This window comes from Sciurus vulgaris (genome assembly GCF_902686455.1).
Source record: "Sciurus vulgaris genome assembly, chromosome: 2".
Lineage (NCBI taxonomy): Eukaryota > Metazoa > Chordata > Mammalia > Rodentia > Sciuridae > Sciurus > Sciurus vulgaris.
Genome location: NC_136462.1, coordinates 153,917,126 through 153,936,002, shown reverse-complemented (window position 1 = coordinate 153,936,002; position 18,877 = coordinate 153,917,126). Strand labels below are relative to the sequence as shown.

At 39.8% G+C, this 18,877-nt stretch overlaps 1 protein-coding gene across 1 annotated transcript in view; it reads left to right on the top strand.

The window, feature by feature from the left end:
• PYGB (glycogen phosphorylase B) overlaps nt 1-18,877 on the top strand; it is a 44,323-nt gene that overhangs the window by 2,213 nt on the left and 23,233 nt on the right. The window contains exons 2-3 of the mRNA XM_079123335.1: nt 12,326-12,427; nt 17,505-17,583. Coding sequence (XP_078979461.1) covers nt 12,326-12,427; nt 17,505-17,583 — 181 coding nt within the window. The remainder of the gene's footprint in view (nt 1-12,325; nt 12,428-17,504; nt 17,584-18,877) is intronic.

The window sequence follows — 18,877 nt, the reverse complement described above, 5'->3', positions numbered from 1 at the left end:
CTAGAGAGGCCAGTGATGGTCTTAGGGATTAAGGAAATGACCTTCATGAGTAGAATTAGTTTCTCCAACAGAACACATTTCCTGCTCCCTGGTGAGAGGTCTGTGGCTGTAGGTGGAAACCGTTCTCCTTTAAAGAAACCACACAGCCTGTAAATGGAAGTCTTGTTTGTCTGTTCTAGATAGAAAGTCCATTTTAAAGTGGAAAGTTGAAATTTAAGTGCTTCTCTGGTTAATTCATGATGAAAATAAGCTCATCATCTCCTTTCTCTGCAAACATTCCCTGTTTGCTCGTAATGCCAGAATCAAGCTTGCCAGAGCCTATGAGGGGAAATGGGCTTCCAATAAAAAAAACTGCAGAGCTACACCCCAAGCCCCAGAAATAGCCTCAGGGGCTGGTACCAGCACAGTTCAGACTGTGATATGACATTGTATTTAATAAAATATAATGCTTATATTTATTATTTTTGTCTTTGATTACTGGAGAAAAAAATTAGAAAACACAGATGAGCCAGTAGGAAAAAATAATCTAACCACCTAGTAGTAACCTTGTAAATGCTATAAATATTTTGTATTCTATATCTTTTTTGCTTTACTGGTAGAAACTTCATTTTATTACATAAAATAGTATAGTTAGTGTTGAATCTATTGTTTCATGACTCTTTTAGTGCTTTATTTTTAGTAATAGAAATAATAGAAACTTGGAGTGGCCAGAGGAATATTTTTTAAGCATCCTGGCTAGCAAATCAGCAAGTCAGAAAATTCGGCTAAATTGAGAGGTTTGTATTTGGCAAGAGGCAGTCCTTAGTTATCATGTCTGAGAGGTAACAGATATGAGCAATGGGAACATGAAGGTATGGGGATAAATTCTATAAACTAAGCCTACTATGCCGTCCTCCCCATGATTTATTTTAAAAACAGTTTACCTGCCTGGATTAAGTCAATAGGACATGCTACATACCTCAGTAAACAATCTTATCTGTAGAAGTGCTGACCCAAAAGGTTTCTCCCTGCAAGTTACCCTAAAGCAGGGGTGGCTTCTGTGATTTTTTTGTTAATATATGTATTTTTAGTTGCAGATGAATACAATACCTTTATTTTGTTTATTTAGTTTTATGTGGTGCTGGGGATCAGTGCCTCACATGTGCAAGGCAAGCACTCTACCACTGAACTACAACCCCAGCCCCTTTTGTGAGCTTTACACTGACCAGATTCCAGAACTCAGGGGAGATAAAACAATTAGAAGCACCCCCCTCACACCATAAAATCTATAAGAACAAGTTCCAATTAAAACTGCTCAGTGTGGGCGGAAGTGATCCAGAGTTGCCTTGGATATTTAGCATGCCATTATAATAGTTTACCATGTACAGTGGAGACTTGAGAAGTTTAATGCAAATCTGCTGAGTCACAAGGCAAGAGGTGAACATGGAAGGAACTCTCAGGAAGCTTCTCTGGAATCCCCAATACAACAAGAGAACAGGAGGGGCACCCTATCCCTCTGTTCTCTGAGAGGACCCACTCTCTCTTGAGAGTGTCTTCTTTTCCCCCTTTCCTGTCTCTTCTGATAAACTTATGTCTGCTACCTAATGTGCAAGGTGTCTCTGAAATCTTTTCAGCATGATTGAAAGAATCCCTGAGAGGACATTTCCTGTTACTTTGGCTCCATGAATGGCCTCATTCTGCAACATAGTAATTTCAGAGATTCCCTGAACCTCTGGCAAGGTTGAGTGAAATCTGGCCTAAACTATAGTGTCTGGGACTTCACTCCATCAGGGACTGGAAGAGTTGGGTGGTGAGGGAGGGTTGCACTTGAGTCTGCACTCCTTATGCAAAAAATTTTTCTTTTGTGGTGTTGAAGATTGAACGTGGGGCCGTGTACGTGCTAGGCAAACACTCAAGCACTGAGTTATACTTCCCAGACCCAAAACTTATTTCAGTCCTGGCTTTACCAGTTTGTCACTGTGGGTCTGGCCTCAGTTTTTTCTTTTTTAAATGAGAGGAGAATCTATTTCTGAGATTTCTTGCCATTCTGACATGTTAGAATTTTGTTTTATTATAAAATGTTTCAATTTTATTTTGACATTCTATTTTCATAAAGAATTAGAGTATACTTAAGCAAGGTGTAATGCAAAAAGTTCCAACTAATAAAAGGCTTCAGAGAGAAATTTGGAGTGGGATAGTAAGGGAAGGAGAATGAGCTAAATTCAGGTGCAAGGTTAGGACACAAAATAAAGACCTTAATTTCTGGCCACCAAAGAAGATGACAGATCATGCCTAGTTATGGGAGTTACAGATCCTTGCTGTCCTATCTAGAATAGGTGAGTGCATGATTTCTTCCATGGGTCTTTGTAAAACTGAACACATTGGCACCCCTGCAGTGGAGGGATTGATTAGATTACTATGGTTTATTTCCATAAACTCATGACCTGATTGCAATTAAGGAAAAGCAGCTCTTCTATGGTATCCAAACTTTTGTCTTAAATATTTCTTTGAAAATAATCACAATGAATACGATCACTCTTATGATCTGGCTATAACCAGGAGTTTTAAAGGAAGATAAATCTGGGCAGTGTTTTGCAGCCCTGCCTGTTCTAATCCCCACTTCTGGGATTTTGTTTTAGTTAGCCAGTAGTGAGAACAGCTGCTGGAATCTTTCTAACACTCCCAGTCATTCTGTTGTTTCCACTTGGGTGTGTGAAGTTGACCTTGTATTCCACAGACAGGCTTCCCTGGCAGCAGATAACTCAATTATTTTCTCCGGCCTGAAGCTGATGGTGGGCAACTGTTTTGTGTTGCTGTTCACCCTGATCACAGACCAAGCTGAAGGGTGGGTTAGGCTATCATTTTATCTACCAATGGTGTGTGCACCACAACTTTCTGTAGAAGACAGTCTGGCCTCTGCTCTTATGGACTATAATAGCTAGTTTTATGTGTCAACTTGGCACATAATGCCCAAATATGAACATTTTTCAGAATGTTTCTGTGAAGCGGTGGGGGTGGGGGGGCATCTTTGGATGACATTAACACTTAAATCAGTGGACTTTTTTTATTAAATTTTGAATTGATACATAAAAGTCATACATATTTATGAGGTACCATGTGATGTTTCAATTCATGTCTGTATTACAAATTAAAAATATTTTCAATATTGAAAATATTGGTGTTCAAATCAGGGTTAGCATATCTTCTCAAATGTCATTTCATCATAGTGAAAACATTCAAAGTCTTTTCATCTAGCTTTTTGGAAATATACAATATTGTCATTAGTTGACCAACTGTGCAATGGAATACCAGAACTTACTTCACCGAGCTATCTGAAACTGCTACCTATTGATCAGCCTTTCTCTATTCTTCCTCCCTAGAATCTAATATTCTGTTTGCAACTTCTATGAGAAGTTTGGATTCCATATATGAGTGAGATTGTGTGGTGTTTGTCTTTCTATGCCTGGCTTATTTCATTTAACAGAAGGTCCTCCAGTTTAGTTTGTTGGAAAGGACAGAACTTTATTCTTTTGCTCTCTCTTTGTGTGTTTGTGTTTTCAGTGCAGGGCCTGCATACTAGGCAAATGCTCTACCACTGAGCTACATCTCCTACCCCACATTATTCCTTTTATAGCTGAATAATATTCCATTGTGTATATACATCACATTTTCTGTATCTTGGCTACTGTGAATAGTGCAGTAAACATGGGAGTGCAGATGTCTCTTTGACCTACAGTAGTAAATCAGTGGGTTTTGAATAAAGTAAATTACTCCTAATAGAATGGGTGGGCCTCTATGTGTGGGTTTTTCCCAAACCAGCTAGTTCTCCAGTTCTTCATGGACACTGACTGGGTATCTTATGATTTAGTTCAATTCTGACACACTCTATGTGGAGGTAACATCAGACCCCACAGGTTAAGTACTCAGTTCCACAAGCCTGCCCAACTTAGACACCAGTCACAAGTCAGGGCCTCCCTCTTCAATTTATTAGTGTGCTAGAACAGGAAAATGCCTTACTTACATTTACTAGTTTATTATGAAAGTTATAATCCAGGAACAGCCAGATGGAAGTTGTACATGGGGAAGGGGCCTGGAGCTTCCTTGCCTCTGCAGGCACCACCCTTCCACACCTCCATATATTTACTGACCTGGAAGCTCCCTGTACCCTTTCTGTCAGGATTTTTATGGAAGCTTGAATTAAATCATTGGGCCAATGGTGATTAACTGAACCTCTAGCTCCTCTGGGGGGCGGGGAGGCAGAGAGGAGGGTAGGTTTGGGGGAGGGGTAGTCCTGAACGTTTGAATCTTCTAATCACGGGAGCTGATTCCCCTGGCAACCAGTCTTCCTACTTAAGACCTTGCCAAAGTTACCTCTTAACACAGTCAGGTGTGACTGAATAACAAATGACTCCTTTCACTTGTATAGCTCTTATCACTTAAAGAAAATATTACAAGCATTTTAGGAGCTCTGGCCAGAAAGACCAAACATATATGTCTTTTTATATTTAGTAACACATCCTCTAATGATACTGAAGGCCTTATGGAACAAATTTTGCCAGCCAGCCACTTTTGGATTGGGACTGCAGCTCTTGCCTATTTTCCATCTGCTGGCCCATCCTGCTTTGCAGATTGTGGACTTGCATGTCCACAGTTTTGTAAGCCAGTGATGATTTATTTACAATAAATCCCTCTCTCTGTGTTCATGCATGCACTCAGACTGTTGATTCTGTTTCTCTGAGGAATCAATTCTAATACATAGGGGCCTAGAGGCTGTAAGGACCATCTGTACTTTATGAAATACTGTAACTGATCTCACTTCTGCCCCTTGGTTCAATTCCCACTTCCAAAATAAATAAAAGGGGGAGGGGTGCTGGGACGAAACTTGGTGGTAGAGTGTCTTTATTTTGCAGCATCTTCAACTGATCTTGTTAAGTAGGGGTGATAATTTTTGTTGTAGCAGGGTGCTTTTCCTCAGCCTTGGAACTTAGTTTAAAATGAAAATGAAAGCATTTTTGCTTAAAAATGATGACCAGAACCTTATTAGTGATAAATGTAGTGTGACATGGTTCAGTTCCCTTAGTTTAAGTTGATTAGGCTCTGGCTCATCTGTCAGGATAAGATGACTTCCATTACTGACATTTTGTAGAGCTTAACCACATGGAAGGCAGAAGACAGTGAATTGTGAAAATGTAATATCAGAAATGCAAAAGAAGTTTGTCTCCTGCAGAACCAAGTGACTGCTAAGATCCTTCTAAGTTCTGAAACTCCATAAGAATATTTCACATTTCCACAATGGACTGAGCATAGACCTGTGTCCTAATCCTCAGTCCTAGTACTACAGTCCACTGTGAGAACAAACCTGCCAGTTTCCCATGGGAGTCAGATGTCCCTGGCACTTAATTCTAATGAAAAATGTGTGTGTGTGTGTGTGTGTGACTTCATAGGTTGGAAGCTTGAAAGCCTCAGTGGGTAATCCTCACATTCTATGGCAAATGCAGTTGTGGTTTTATAAAACTGTTCTGACAGTGACCCTCCCAAAACATTCTGGAATGTGATAGACATGGTCAGGGAAGGTGAAGACAAGCCTTGCTCTCTGGCAGGTGGGAGGACTGTGCCCCTTCTAACATCTCTCCTTTAACTGGGCTGTGGTTCTCACAGGGTGGTGTCTGGAGTCATGTTCAGCTCACTGAAAAGAGGTGGGAGGGCAAAGGTTCAGCCATGGGAGGTGGCTTCACTGTCTAGTGGGGCAGGGAGCTCCTCCATGGACTGGAATACTGTGCTCACTGGCCTCTGAACTAAGCCAGTGACCCATGTTGCTGTGTCATGACAGGGCTATGAGTGTTAGGGAGGGGGAGTCTGCTGGGAGAGCCATTCTGTGCCCACTCAGCTACTGCTAGATGGACAGAATCAAAGGACTGCCTGTAACCTCCATCATCTTGGTGCATTCAGTTGCTCAAGTCTTTGTTTTGTTGCCCAAAGTGTTGGAAAGTTCTTTCCTTTTCCACCAAGGCATTCAGATACTTCGGTTAAACAAAGACTCTAATTAAAATTTCTTTCAAGAGAGGGAAAAGAAATTGATGATCTCTATAGGCCTGGTTCCATTAGTTTCAGTTGTGTAAAGAGCAGCATAAGTCTCCAGCTGTTGATATTTAACTCCACTTCTACAGAGTTAAAGGTAACTCCTGAGGTGTCTTTGGAAGATTAACATGTTGTATAGTATTTGGGTTGATCACATTTTAACCAGTGTGTGCCAGAGAGCTTCATTTATGCTTTTCTATGATTTGCCTGATGGTATAGGGTTTACATTTAATAAATGAACCTGAGTGAAAAAATAAAAAAACAAGAATCAGAGGTGTAACTCACTGGGCACCTGCCTAGTCTGCATGAAGCCCAGAACCAAAAAATAAAATAAGTAAAATAAATTTTAAAAAGGCTGCCTCACTAGTTCACTTAACACTTGTGAACACTAGAGTCATATTACAGGAAGGGATCATACAAGCAAGGTCAAAGGTACTAGTGCAGTCCCCCTGCTTTGGGCCCAGAGGGGTTAAGGGAGCTTGTCATTCTGAGGTTGAAGCAGGTGAAATAGTTCTTTGACCAGTGCTCCTGAGCAGGGAAGCTCTGTCCACAGTTTTCCAGGAGGGTTCAGAGGGGTTGAGAGAATGGAGAGACATGAGGCAGTGTCTGGATGGCTGTGGACCACTGAAGAGTTACCTTGCTGGCCTGCTGTTGGGACAAGGCCTGTGCCCTCACATGGTATTTTCCAGAATTACCACCCTGCTAATTTACAAGACTCTGCAACTATTCTTGAAAACCTGGCATGATGAGGGAAACCATCACCATGTGAACCCTAGCCTGGCCCTCTGTGAACCTCAAAGTGGTTATAATATTCTCGGAGGGGCCACTTGCCTTAGTCACCAACTGATTAGGACATGTACCCAGGATTGGACCTCAGCCTGTGTAGTTCAAGGCTGTATATTTTCCTGACTAATTTCTTTAGCAAGTGTCTTTCTCCTTGATGTTTTTCACTCTGGACCATTGTAAGGATTGGGGAAAACAAGGTCAATACAACTGAGGAACTGTGGAAGTTATTAAAACAAATTGCAGAAAACCCCAAACAACAACAAAACATCTTGCAGCCCCCTGAGGCTCATGGCTCCTTGCTGAGCAAGCCTGCTACAGTGCCGGGCCTCTGGCCCGATGCAGTCTTTCTTGCATGGATGGTATTCCTGGGGACTGTGCTGCTGCCGCCCCTTCTGCAGTACTGCAGAGGAGGCTGTCAGGTGATACTTGCAGAACTCTTGATGCCTGCATTCAACTGGGGGACTGGGGTAGGGTGGGGATTAAAGAGAATCAAAGATTTTGAGTCTGGGCTGTATGTTTTTTAATTTTTTTGGTACTGGGGATGAAACTCATGGCACCATGCATGCTAAGCAAGTTTTCTACCACTAAGCTACATCCCCAACTTTAGGGACACTTATGCCTCAATGTCCAGTCCTTACAAATAGATACTTTTAGGTGATGAGCCATTCCACCTTTTCACAGTGCTAGATGTAAGAATTTTTGCAGGAAGGTCAAACTATAAAAACTTAAAAATATACATTTTAGACTGGGCATAGTGGTGCACAGTGGTGCACATCTGAAATCCTAGAGGATCGGGAGGATTTTAGCTGAGGCAGGAGGATTTCTAGTTCAAAGCCAGCTTCAGCAACTTAAGCCTTAAGCAACTTATTGAGACTGTCTCAAAATACAGTGTAAAAAAGGGCTGGGGATGTGGCTCAGTGGTTAAGCGCCCTTGGGTTCAATCCCTAGTAATCAGTCCCTTCTCCAATACATACATATATATGTGTGTGTGTGTGTGTGTGTGTGTGTGTGTATGGGTATATACACACACACACATATAAATATATATATATATAATATATGTAAAAGCAAAAAGCAATTTTAGGAAAAGCCAAAATGTAAGACATTTCAATCATATTCCTGACCAGTCAGCTTTTTATAAAATCTCTTCGGGAGAACTCCTAAAGTAGGTAAATAGGAGATAAATGGGCCTTGTTTATATACTAGTCCCCCCTTATCTGTGCTTGTGCTTTCAACAGTTTGTTATCTGAAAATACTAAATGGAAAATTCTGGAATGGGCATAAGTTAAATTGCGTGGTCTTTGGAGTACTGTTTTGAAATCTTGTACCAATCTGCTGTTTTGCCCAGTATGTGGGTCATCCCTTCCTCCAGTGTATCCATGCTGTATACACTACTTGCCTGCTAGTCACTATGTGGCCATCCTAGTGATCATATTGATTGTGGTAGTATCTCAGTGCTTACTTTTTTTTTTTGGCGGTACTGGGGATCAAACTCAGGGCCTTGTGATTGCGAGGCAAGCACTCTACCAGCTGAGCTATCTCCCCAGCCCTCTCAGTGCTTGTTTTTTAAGTAACTCTTATTTTACCCAATAATGACTTCAAAGCACAAGAACAGTGATTTTGGGGATTTGGATATGTGAAACAGAAGAAGTAAAGTGCTTCTTTTAAGTGATAAAGTGAAAGTTCTTGGCTTAGAAAAGAAAAAGTTACGTGCTAAGGTTGCTAAAATCTATAGGACTGTAAGATATTTTTGAGAGAGGACACATTCACATAACTTTCATTAAAATATATTTATTATTAAATATTAATTTTCTTTTTAGTTGATGTTAATCTTTTAGCGTGCCTAATTTATAAATTAAATTTTATTATAGATTATATATATGAAAAAACATAGTAAATGTAGGTTGACATCCCTTATCTGAATGACTTGGGACCAGAAGTGTTGCAGATTCCAGAGCTTTTCAGATTTTGGGATATTTGCATATTTGCCATTTGAACATCGCTCATCCAAAAATTATCAGAGGAGGAATAAATCTTGTGTAACATTTGGTACTGTCTGTGGTTCCATTAGAGATCTTGGGATGTATCTCCCTCATATAAATGGGGATACTGTACAGAGGAAAAAGGAAATTATTGTATGTAAACCCTTAATTCAGTATTTTCTCAGGCAGCCAATTATAGCTGGACCCAGTATGTTTTCACATTTGTTAATAAACCCTGGACAGGATGCACGGTCTTCTTTGTGGGTGGGAAGGCAGAGTGCTATGGAAACCCCATAAAATAATAAGTTGGTTCAAGTGTAGTGTAAATAAAGTCCAAGGTGATGAAAAGTCAGTAAGAAGCAATGGACTGTGAGTCATGGTGATGGCAGTTGTACCTACAGCAATTGTGAGGACTTGTTAATTACACTGCAATGTTTTCATAATTTAAAGGGTGTTGGAATTTGGATAGCAATTTAGAAGCCATATATTCAAATGACTGAAAAAAGTAAAAACAGTTTTTCAGCTGGTGCAGTAGCATATAATATAATACCAGCTACTTGGGAGGCTGAGGCAGAAGAATCAAAATTTGGAGGCCAGCCTGGGCAAGGTAGTAAGACCCTGTCTCAAAAATAGGTAGATGGATAGATAGATAAGTAAATCAATAAAAGGACTGGGAATGTAGTTTAGTGGTAGAGTACCAATGGATTCAATCCCCATGATACCAAAACAAAACACCAAAAAGCCTCAAAAAAAAACAAAAAAAATAGGCCATCAAAGACTGAACTCTGATTTTTATTTTTAAACCTCGGAACCACATCCCGTCTTTTTATTTATTTTCTTATTTTGAAACAGGGTCTCACTAAGTTGCTGAGACTGGCTTTGAACTTGTGATCCTTTTGTCTCAGCCTTCCAAGCTGTTGAGAAGCATACTCAGCTTGATGTTTTATTCACTTATATATCCCCAGTCCTACCTTTAGTTTTACTTTTTATTTTGGGATTAAGCCCCCCACCCCCTGCCCTTCCTACCCCCTTCCACCTCCCTTGCTGAGACAAGACACAAATGCTGGCTCACTTTCTTTTTTCAGGAACACAAGTTATGCTGATTGTCTTTTCTCTACCTTTTCCTTCAGTTTTATTGAGCAAGGTTGTTTTGGCTTTGTCCTCATTCTGCATTCAGTGGTATCTTCCTTCAGTGGTGCTTTTTCCTTTGCTGCTGCTGCTGTTTTGTTTTCGCTTTACTGTGTGATGTTTCTGCATATGTATACATGGTGTAATAAGGTTAAAAACATCTGTCTCCTCCAACATTTGTCATGTCTTTATGACAAAAATCATTCAAAATCCTTTCCAACTTTTTGCAGTATACAGTCCACAGTCTACTCCCTATCTTTAGGTTTTCAGTGGGGGTTTTATTAACATATTTCCTTTATTTACATATTTATTTACATATTTCCTCTGGTATGTGAGAGAGTGCGTATAGGTGTGCAGAGGGAAAAAGACTTCTGTTTGCCCTCTGAAGATTCACTGGGATGAATTGACAATAGACAGATTATATAGAAGAATAGGCATAAATATATTAATGTGCTCAGGGTAAAAATTAGTCATATACAAAGTGTGATACTCAGAGGAAAGGGCAGATAATTGAAGCTTAAACACCCTTTCATAGGGCAAAGGATGGAAAGTGGGGATGTAGGCAAGTTTTAGAATGATGGCAACTGATTTTTTTTTTTTTTTTTGGTGGTGCTGGGGATTGAATCCAGGGCCTTAGTGCTTGCGAGGCAGGCACTCTGCCAACTGAGCTATATCCCCAGCCCACAACTGATTTTTAAGAGAATTCAGAGGACGGTCCAGTTTTTAGGGGAGTTCATTGGAGAACATACAGTGACCTGGGATACAGTTGGTTTGGCCTGCAGAACAGACAGTGGTTTGTAAATGATGATCTTTGGAATGCTGAACTGACCAAGACAGAGGTTAGTGGTGTGTGAAAAAAGTCTGTCCAGATATATTGACAGACTGCAGTTCCCTGAGTCGGTTTAGTGTTTTCTGGTTAACAGAATTTCAGAGGACAAAGACTAAAGGTGATTGTGTTTTTCTTTTCAGGGATCTGGTCACATAATGCTGTTCCTTGGACTAGGGCAGGGATTCAAGGGGAGGTCACAGGGACTTTGATTCTGAGATGGATTCTGAGGCTTCTCAGCATGTCATAGCACTAGTCTTTGGAATGTGTTTGTGTTTTATTTTATATTTTGTACTAGGGATTGAACTTGGGGTTGCTTTACCAATGAGCTATATCCCCAGTCCTTTTTATTAGACAGGGTCTTACTAAGTTGTTGAGGCTGGCCTTGAACTTGCCATCCTCCTGCCTTAGCCTCCTAAATTGCTGGGATTACAGGTGGACACCACTGTGCCTGGCATGGGATATCATTTCCTAAGCCCCAACAAGGAGGTCTTGGAACCCTGTTTGGCATCCAGTAGCACAATTTATGATAGTAGTTCTGGTTAAAGCACCTTTTTTTTTTTTTTTTTTTTGGTACCAGGGATTGAACCCAAGGGTGCTCAACCATTGAGCCACATCCCCAGCCCTTTTATATTTTTATTTAAATTTGGGACAGGGTCTCACTAGGTTGCTTATAGCCTCACTAAGTTGCTGAGGCTGGCTTTGAACCTGCCTATGATCCTCCTGTGCTGCAATTACAGGTGTGAACCACCATGCACCTAATTTAATACAAGGTAGCATTTATCACTCACCATTAGGCAGTAGGCAAAAACCAGACTTCTGGGCTGGGGTATAGCTCAGTTGTATAACACTTGCCTAGCATGCACAACACTCTGGGTTCCATCCCCAGCACAGTTGACTTCTGCCTTGTGGAAATGGATGCCTTCATTCAGCCACTCAGCATCTATTGATTGTGATGATGTTTATCAAGAACTGCCTGTGTGTTTCAAAAGCTGTGCTCAGGGATTCTCTTTTGTTTATTGTTGATTAACGTTTTTGGAGCTGGGGTGTTACTATGTCACCCAGACTGGCCTCAAACTCCTGGGCTCAGGCACTCCCCTTTCCTCAGCCTCCTGAGTAACTGAAACTAAAGGTGCCAGCCACCATGCCCAGCTACATTTAATGCTTGAAAATATTCCCTACTTTGTAAAGTTGTTTTATCCCATTTTAGAGAGGTGAAGACATAACTTTGCCCAAGGGCACATAGCTGGTGAGAGGCCAAACTATACTCTGCCTGAATTTGCCCAGTTTGGGAAGCCATGTTCTCAAGCATAAGGCTGACCTCACACATTGGGGAAAGTCAGTTTATGTTCACTGGGAACTCACTAGTGCAGGGAAAAGATTCCTCTGCTCTGGGTGGACTGTCCTTACATGCGTGATGTCAGCATGCAGTTAACATAAGTGAAAGAACCAAGTAGGTGCTTCATGAGTCTTTTCATAGCCTATAACCTGCCTGGTGTGTGGGGATGGAATGAGAAGTCTAAGATTCTTCCCTTTACCTCCTCAGCGCATTTATTATCTTTCCCTGGAATTCTACATGGGCCGGACACTGCAGAACACGATGGTGAACCTGGGCCTTCAGAATGCTTGTGATGAAGCTATTTATCAGGTATGGGGCCCTTGTGTCTGGGCTTCTGGTTGGCCTCTGTGGCACTAGGTCTCAGAGTGATCACAGATATTAAGATGGGCCACAGTCTGGGAATGGGCAAATGTGCTGTAGATATATGGGTTGGAAGGCAATTTTCCTCTCCCTCAAGAGGAGAAGGGTAGGATAATACATGGAGTGCAAGGGCTGGGTTGAATTGTTCAGTACTTCTCACCCCAGGGACTTGTTTAGAACATGGAAAAAGTGATTGGTATTGTCCATTTCTACTTAACATTATTAACTTGGTAACCCAGGCCCGATCCCCCATGCCTACCCCTAAGATAACCACCTTAGCTCATCATACTTCCTAGTTATAAAGTTGTTCTTCTCCTCTAATCAGAATAAAAACTGCTTTTCCCTAGTGGTTTCTCATTAACATTTGGTCCCTTTGAACTTAACTCTTTCATAGGTCATTTGTAGTCTTAGAACAGAGTTATAATTGGTTGCAACTCTGTCTTCCTAGTCTGTCTCTGTCTCCTTTTTCTGCCTTTTCCTGGTACATGGGTCTCCAGGAGAGAAGTTCTAGAGTGTGACCCCACAGCCTCCTTCCCCTTGGCATGTGTATGGGAAGGGCTTTAGTGAGGGGGCCTCCCTACCAGGTCCCTTCCCCCTGCTTTTTTTTTTTTTTTTTTTCTCCAGTACTGGGGACTGAACCCAGGGCCTTGTGCTTGTGAGGCAAGCACTCTACCAACTGAGCTACATCCCTAGCCCCCCTGCCCTTTTTGTTCTTGTTGGGTTTGGGTGGCAGGAGCTTGTAGGGCTTGTGTGGGGTCACAAGTCCAGCATGTTTATAAGGCAACAACCTGTTGGGAACCCCTTCTTAGTGCTCAAGGCATGTAATACTAGTTGATTTGACACATGGAACAGAAATTTTATTTCCCAAAATTAAAACCTTGTGCTCAAAATGATTTAACAAATAGAGGTTACCCTGGCAGGTGACTTGACTTTTAAGTTCTGTTCACTGAATAATCACTTTAGAATGTGTAAGGAGCATAGAACATGTATCTTAGTTATATCTTCTGTGGATTTTACAGTTGTATGAAATGTTTCATTTTTGAAACATTTTTTAAAATAGTTTTTAGATAAAGATTTCAAAATTATGCCATAAATATGCAATATCTATTATTTTGATTATACAAATAATGTGTTAATTATAGAAACTAAGGAAATATATGTAAGCATGTAACCTTTTAAACTTTGTACATTTTTTTCTTAAAAGTGATATTTTACTCAGAGTTTACTTTATAATTAATCTTGTGTTGGAAAGGTTTTTGTGTGACTAGACTTTCTTGGCTCACAGTCCACATTTGCTGAGTGCTTCTGGTTGTAAGATGGGTGCCAGATGCTTTGAGTGGGAGGAAACAGTGACACAGGGCTTGAACAGGCCTCTTCCCCAAGGACCTCCCTATTGACAATGCAGTGTTAGAAACATATGTGCCAATGCATCATACAGGGCTGGAGAGTTTGAGGAGCACTTTACTCTCAAAACTCACTTCAAAAGAAGCAGCTCTCTCCTGATTATTTATTAATCGCACATTAAAAATTGTTTTCAAAAAATAAAAAAAATGTTTTCACTGTAGGCAATTGTAAACATATACAAAAGCTGAGTAACTGTTATAGTGAACTTTTGTACACATTCATTACCTGGCTTCACCAGTCATCAACTCTAGCTCATGGCCACTCATGCTTCACTTGTGTCTCTACTCCCAGATTATTTAAACCAACATCAAAAAGCATCATATTTATAAATAGGTACCTCTAAAAGAGGGACTTTTAAAAATAGTTGTACCATTGTGATCTGTAAACTATTAACAATAATTCCTTAATATCATCAGTTTTTCAGATAGCACATAAATTTGTCTTATAATAACTTAGATGCATTTGGCTTATATCGCTTAGACTTCTCTTAATTTATAGGCGTTTCCTCTTTTTAAAAAATTTTTTTGCCTTCCATTTATTTGTTGGCACTGGTTTATCTTACAGTTTCTACACTCTGCCTTCGACCGATTGTTTCTTCATTTTGTGTGTGTGTGTGTGAGTTTGCTTTGTCCAAGGATGTCTGCTGTCACCACTTCTTAACATCATACTGGAAGTTCTAGCCAGTGTATTTATGCAAGAAAATGAAACAAAAGGCATCCGTATTAAAAAGAAAGAAGCAAAACTTTGTCTGTTTGCTAGTGACATGAAGTAGAAAACCCTAAGGAATCCATTAAACAAACATTAGAATTAGTGAGTGAGTTTCTCATAGTTGCAGGATATAGTATCAGTCTATAAAAATTAACTTTTTTATGCATGTGCAATGAACAATGCAAAATGACACAATTCCCATCACAATAGCATCAAAAAGAATAAAATACTTAGGTATAAATTTAGCACAAATAAAACCAAAACATAACACCTGTATGCTAAGAACAAATAGAGTTAAAAGAAATTAAGAATGACTTGAAAAGGGAAAGTCATCGTGTTAATAGCTTGGCAGAATTAATATCGTCAAGATGGCAATACCACCCAAATTGATCTACACATTCAGCACAGTCCTTGTTACAATTCCAGTTGACTTCTTTTCAGAGACTGAGAAGCTGATCCTAAAATCTAGATGGAATTGAAAGGGACCAGAAAGTCAACACAATCTTGGAAAAGAACAACAAAATTGGAGAACTCACCTTCCCAATTTCAAAACTTACTACAAAGCAAAGGTCATTGAGACTGTGTGGTATGGCAGTAAAGTTAGACATACAGACCAACGGAATTGAGTGGAGAGTACAGAAATAAACCCTTACATTAAACTTTTTTTTTCCATTTAAAAAAATTGTGGTAAAATGCACATAACCTTAAATTCAGCTTCTGAGCCTTTTTGTGTGTGTGTTTTATTTTTTATTTTTTTATTAATTTTTTAATTTTTACAGACTGCATTTTGATTCACTGTATAAAAATGGGGTACAACTTTTCATTTCTTTGGTTGTATACAATGTAGATTCACACCATTCATGTAATCATGCTTATAAATAGGGTAATACTGTCTGTTTCATTCTACTATCTTTCCGTCCCCCACCTCCTCCCACCCCATTGTCCTCTACACCATCCAAAGTTCCTTCATTCTTCTCTTCCCCTTACCACCCCTGTTCGTTATATATCATCCTGAGCCATTTTTAAATGTGCACTTGAGTGGCATTAAGTATATTCACATTGTTGTGCAACCATCACCAGTATCCATCTCTAGAACCTTTTATTTTTCCTAAACTCTGTACCTATTAAAGAACTTCCCATTCCCTTCTCCCCAGACCCTGAAAACTACCATTCTGCTTTCTGTTTCTGTGAATTTGACCTTTTTTGATTGGCCTGTTTCACTTAGCAAAATGTTCTGAAGATTCAAACTTGGAACCTTGAAAATGTTATGCTAATTGAAAGAAACCATCCAAAACAGGCCACATATTGGGTGTTTGCTTTTAAATGTCCACACTAGGCAATTCCACAGAGACAGAAAATAGATGAGCAAGGTTTCTTTGAATTCTTGTGCTTCAACCTCCCAAGTAGCTGGGATTATAGGTATGCTCAACTGTACCCAGCTTGTTATTTTTAAATGAATTCACACACACACACATTCTGTATATGTATATACATGTACATTTAAAAATTTTTCTGCATTTTAATTTTTAATTTAATAAATAATAAAAATTTGATAGCTATAGTTCATATAAATAAAAAACTCTTTGGAGTCCCCTAAGTCCAAAACGTTTCAAAATTATTGATCCAGATAATATTAGCAATTTGTGGATTTTATACACACTAAAGCCACATCAATAGAATATTTATCATATACCATAATGCCGTAATTGAGAGGCATTTGGAGGACTTTTTTTTTTTTTTTAGTACTAGGTATTGAACCCTGTGGTTCTGTACCACTGAGCTACATCTCCAGCCCCCCCCCCTTTTTTTTTTTAATTTTAAAATTTGAGACAGCCTATGTTGTGGAGGCTGGCACTTCACCACGGAGCTATATCCTCAGTTCTTTTGTTTTTTATTTTGAGATAGGGTGTCACTATATTGCCGAGGCTTACGTTGAACTTGAATCCTTCTGCCTCAACTTCTGAAGTTGCTGGGATTACAGGTGTGCACCACCACACCTGGCTTTGGAATGGTTTTAAGATAGGTTAAATAGTTGTGACTTTGCTACTTTATTCTGATTTTTGACATGCCATATATTTTTGATTAGATTGTTTGAATACAATTAGAATAGTCACAAGAAAAGTGCTTTTAGGTTTTGTCTTTAAGAAAAATGACATGTAAATATTACTTGACCATGTTTGAAATTAGGGAATTGCTAAAGTTGGTTTCAAGCTATGGCCAGTGGCATGTGCCTGTAGTACTAGCTACACCAGAGACTGAGGCAAGATTGTTTGAGCCCAGAAGTTCAAGGTCAGCCTGGGCAACATGGCAAGACCCTTCCTTTTCTTTCTTTTTTTTTTGGGGGGGGTGGTTTACTGGGGATTGAACCCAGGGGCACTCAACCACTGAGCCACATCCCTGGCCCTTTTTTGTATTTTATTTAGAGATAGGGTCTCACTGAATTGCTTAGGGCTTCACTAAGTTGCTGAGACTGGCTTTGGACTTGCAGTCCTCCTACTTCAGCCTCCTGATCCTCTGGAATTACAGGCGTGTGCCACCATGCCCAGCCTCCAAGATTCTTTCTCAAAAAACAAGCAAAAAACCAAAACCAACAATAACAACAACAACAACAAAAAAAAACCCCACAAATTGTTGATTTCATATTTAGGCAGCATGTTATAATCTGTTCATCATAAATAGGTTAACAATCTGGCAATAAATATTTGACTGTTAAAACATGTCTAATTTTTACTGTTATTAGCAGTTTTTGAAATATCTAAAGACTTTGATTTCTCTGCATTAACATTAAATTTTGATTTGGGATTTTTAAGTCTGAAAGAATGGGATAAGCTTACAGGTTTTGAATATTTTTTAACCTTTGTTTGAAAGACAATATTAAGTAATATTAAAATGTTACCTCTGTTTTTGTTCACAGTTGGGGTTGGACTTGGAAGAACTAGAGGAAATAGAAGAGGATGCAGGCCTTGGGAATGGGGGTCTGGGGCGCCTGGCAGGTAACTGCTCTGTCCAGGAACAGGACTTGGGACAGCTGCAGGGTAACCTGTACTTGTCTAGAATAAGGTCCCTAACCCATTGGCCAAGATCACAGGAGGCCAGGGTCAGGTGTGCTCTTAACACTGATCTGTCAGGGTACAGCAGTCCCCCTCAGAGTGGATGGGCAGCTCTGTTCTTTAGATTAACGTCTTTGCCTCTCAGTGACCAAAAAAAAAAAAAAAAAAAAAGAAAAAGTGCTTTCTGTCCTACAGGGACACTTCACAGTTATCATGAAGATCAAACTAGCCAGCACAAGGTAGGTGGTGCCAGGAAAGTTCCCAGTACCAAAGCCAGTACTTGGGAACAGGACAGAGGGATGGAAATGTGATGTGCATGTCACCCTTCTTACACTGAACTACTACAGCTTTTTCTTTTCTTTTCTTTTCTTTTTTTTTTTAATTTTTGTTTTTTTCAGACTGCATTTTGATTCATTGTACACAAATGGGGGTCTAACTTTTCATTTCTATGGTTGTACACAGTGAAGATTCACACCATTCATGTAATCATACATATACATAGGGTAATACTGTCTGTCTCATTCTACTATCTTTCCTTCCCCCACCCACTCCTGCCCAATTTTCCTGTACACCATCCAAAGTTCCTTCATTTTTCTCTCCCCTCACCCCCCACTATCCCCGCTCCTTATGTATCATCATCCACTTATCAGAGAAAACATTTGGCCTTTGGTTTTTTGGGCTTGGCCTATTTCACTTAGCGTGATGTTCTCCAACTCTATCCATTTACTAGTAAATGCCATAATTTTCTTCTTCTTTACGACTATGTAATATTCCATTGTGTATATATACCACAGTCTCTTTATCCATTCATCAATTTAGGGCATCCAGGTTGGTTCTGCAATCTAGCTATTGTGAATTGAGCAGCTATGAATGTTGATGTAAGCTGCATCACTACAGCTACAGCTTTAATACATAACACAGATGGCCCTGAGCTATGCCTTTGGGGCATATTGCTACCTTTGGCTACCATATTTAAGAATATATGCAATGTTGTTGTTATCTATTTTAATTCTTTTTGCCAGCCTTTCTAGACAGAGGAAGCTAGGTAAAGAACATGGAAGTAGAAATAGTGGTTTTGTGGAAGTGTGTGGATGGGTGTGGAGGGTGGCCTGGCCTTGAGCCACTTCAGTCCCTGCTTGGGAAGTTGTCATTTTTGTGAACTAAGTGTACGCCCTAAAATGTGTATGTGAAAGTAGGTTTTTAAATGTCAACTTAAATTCTTCAAAAATTCTAAATG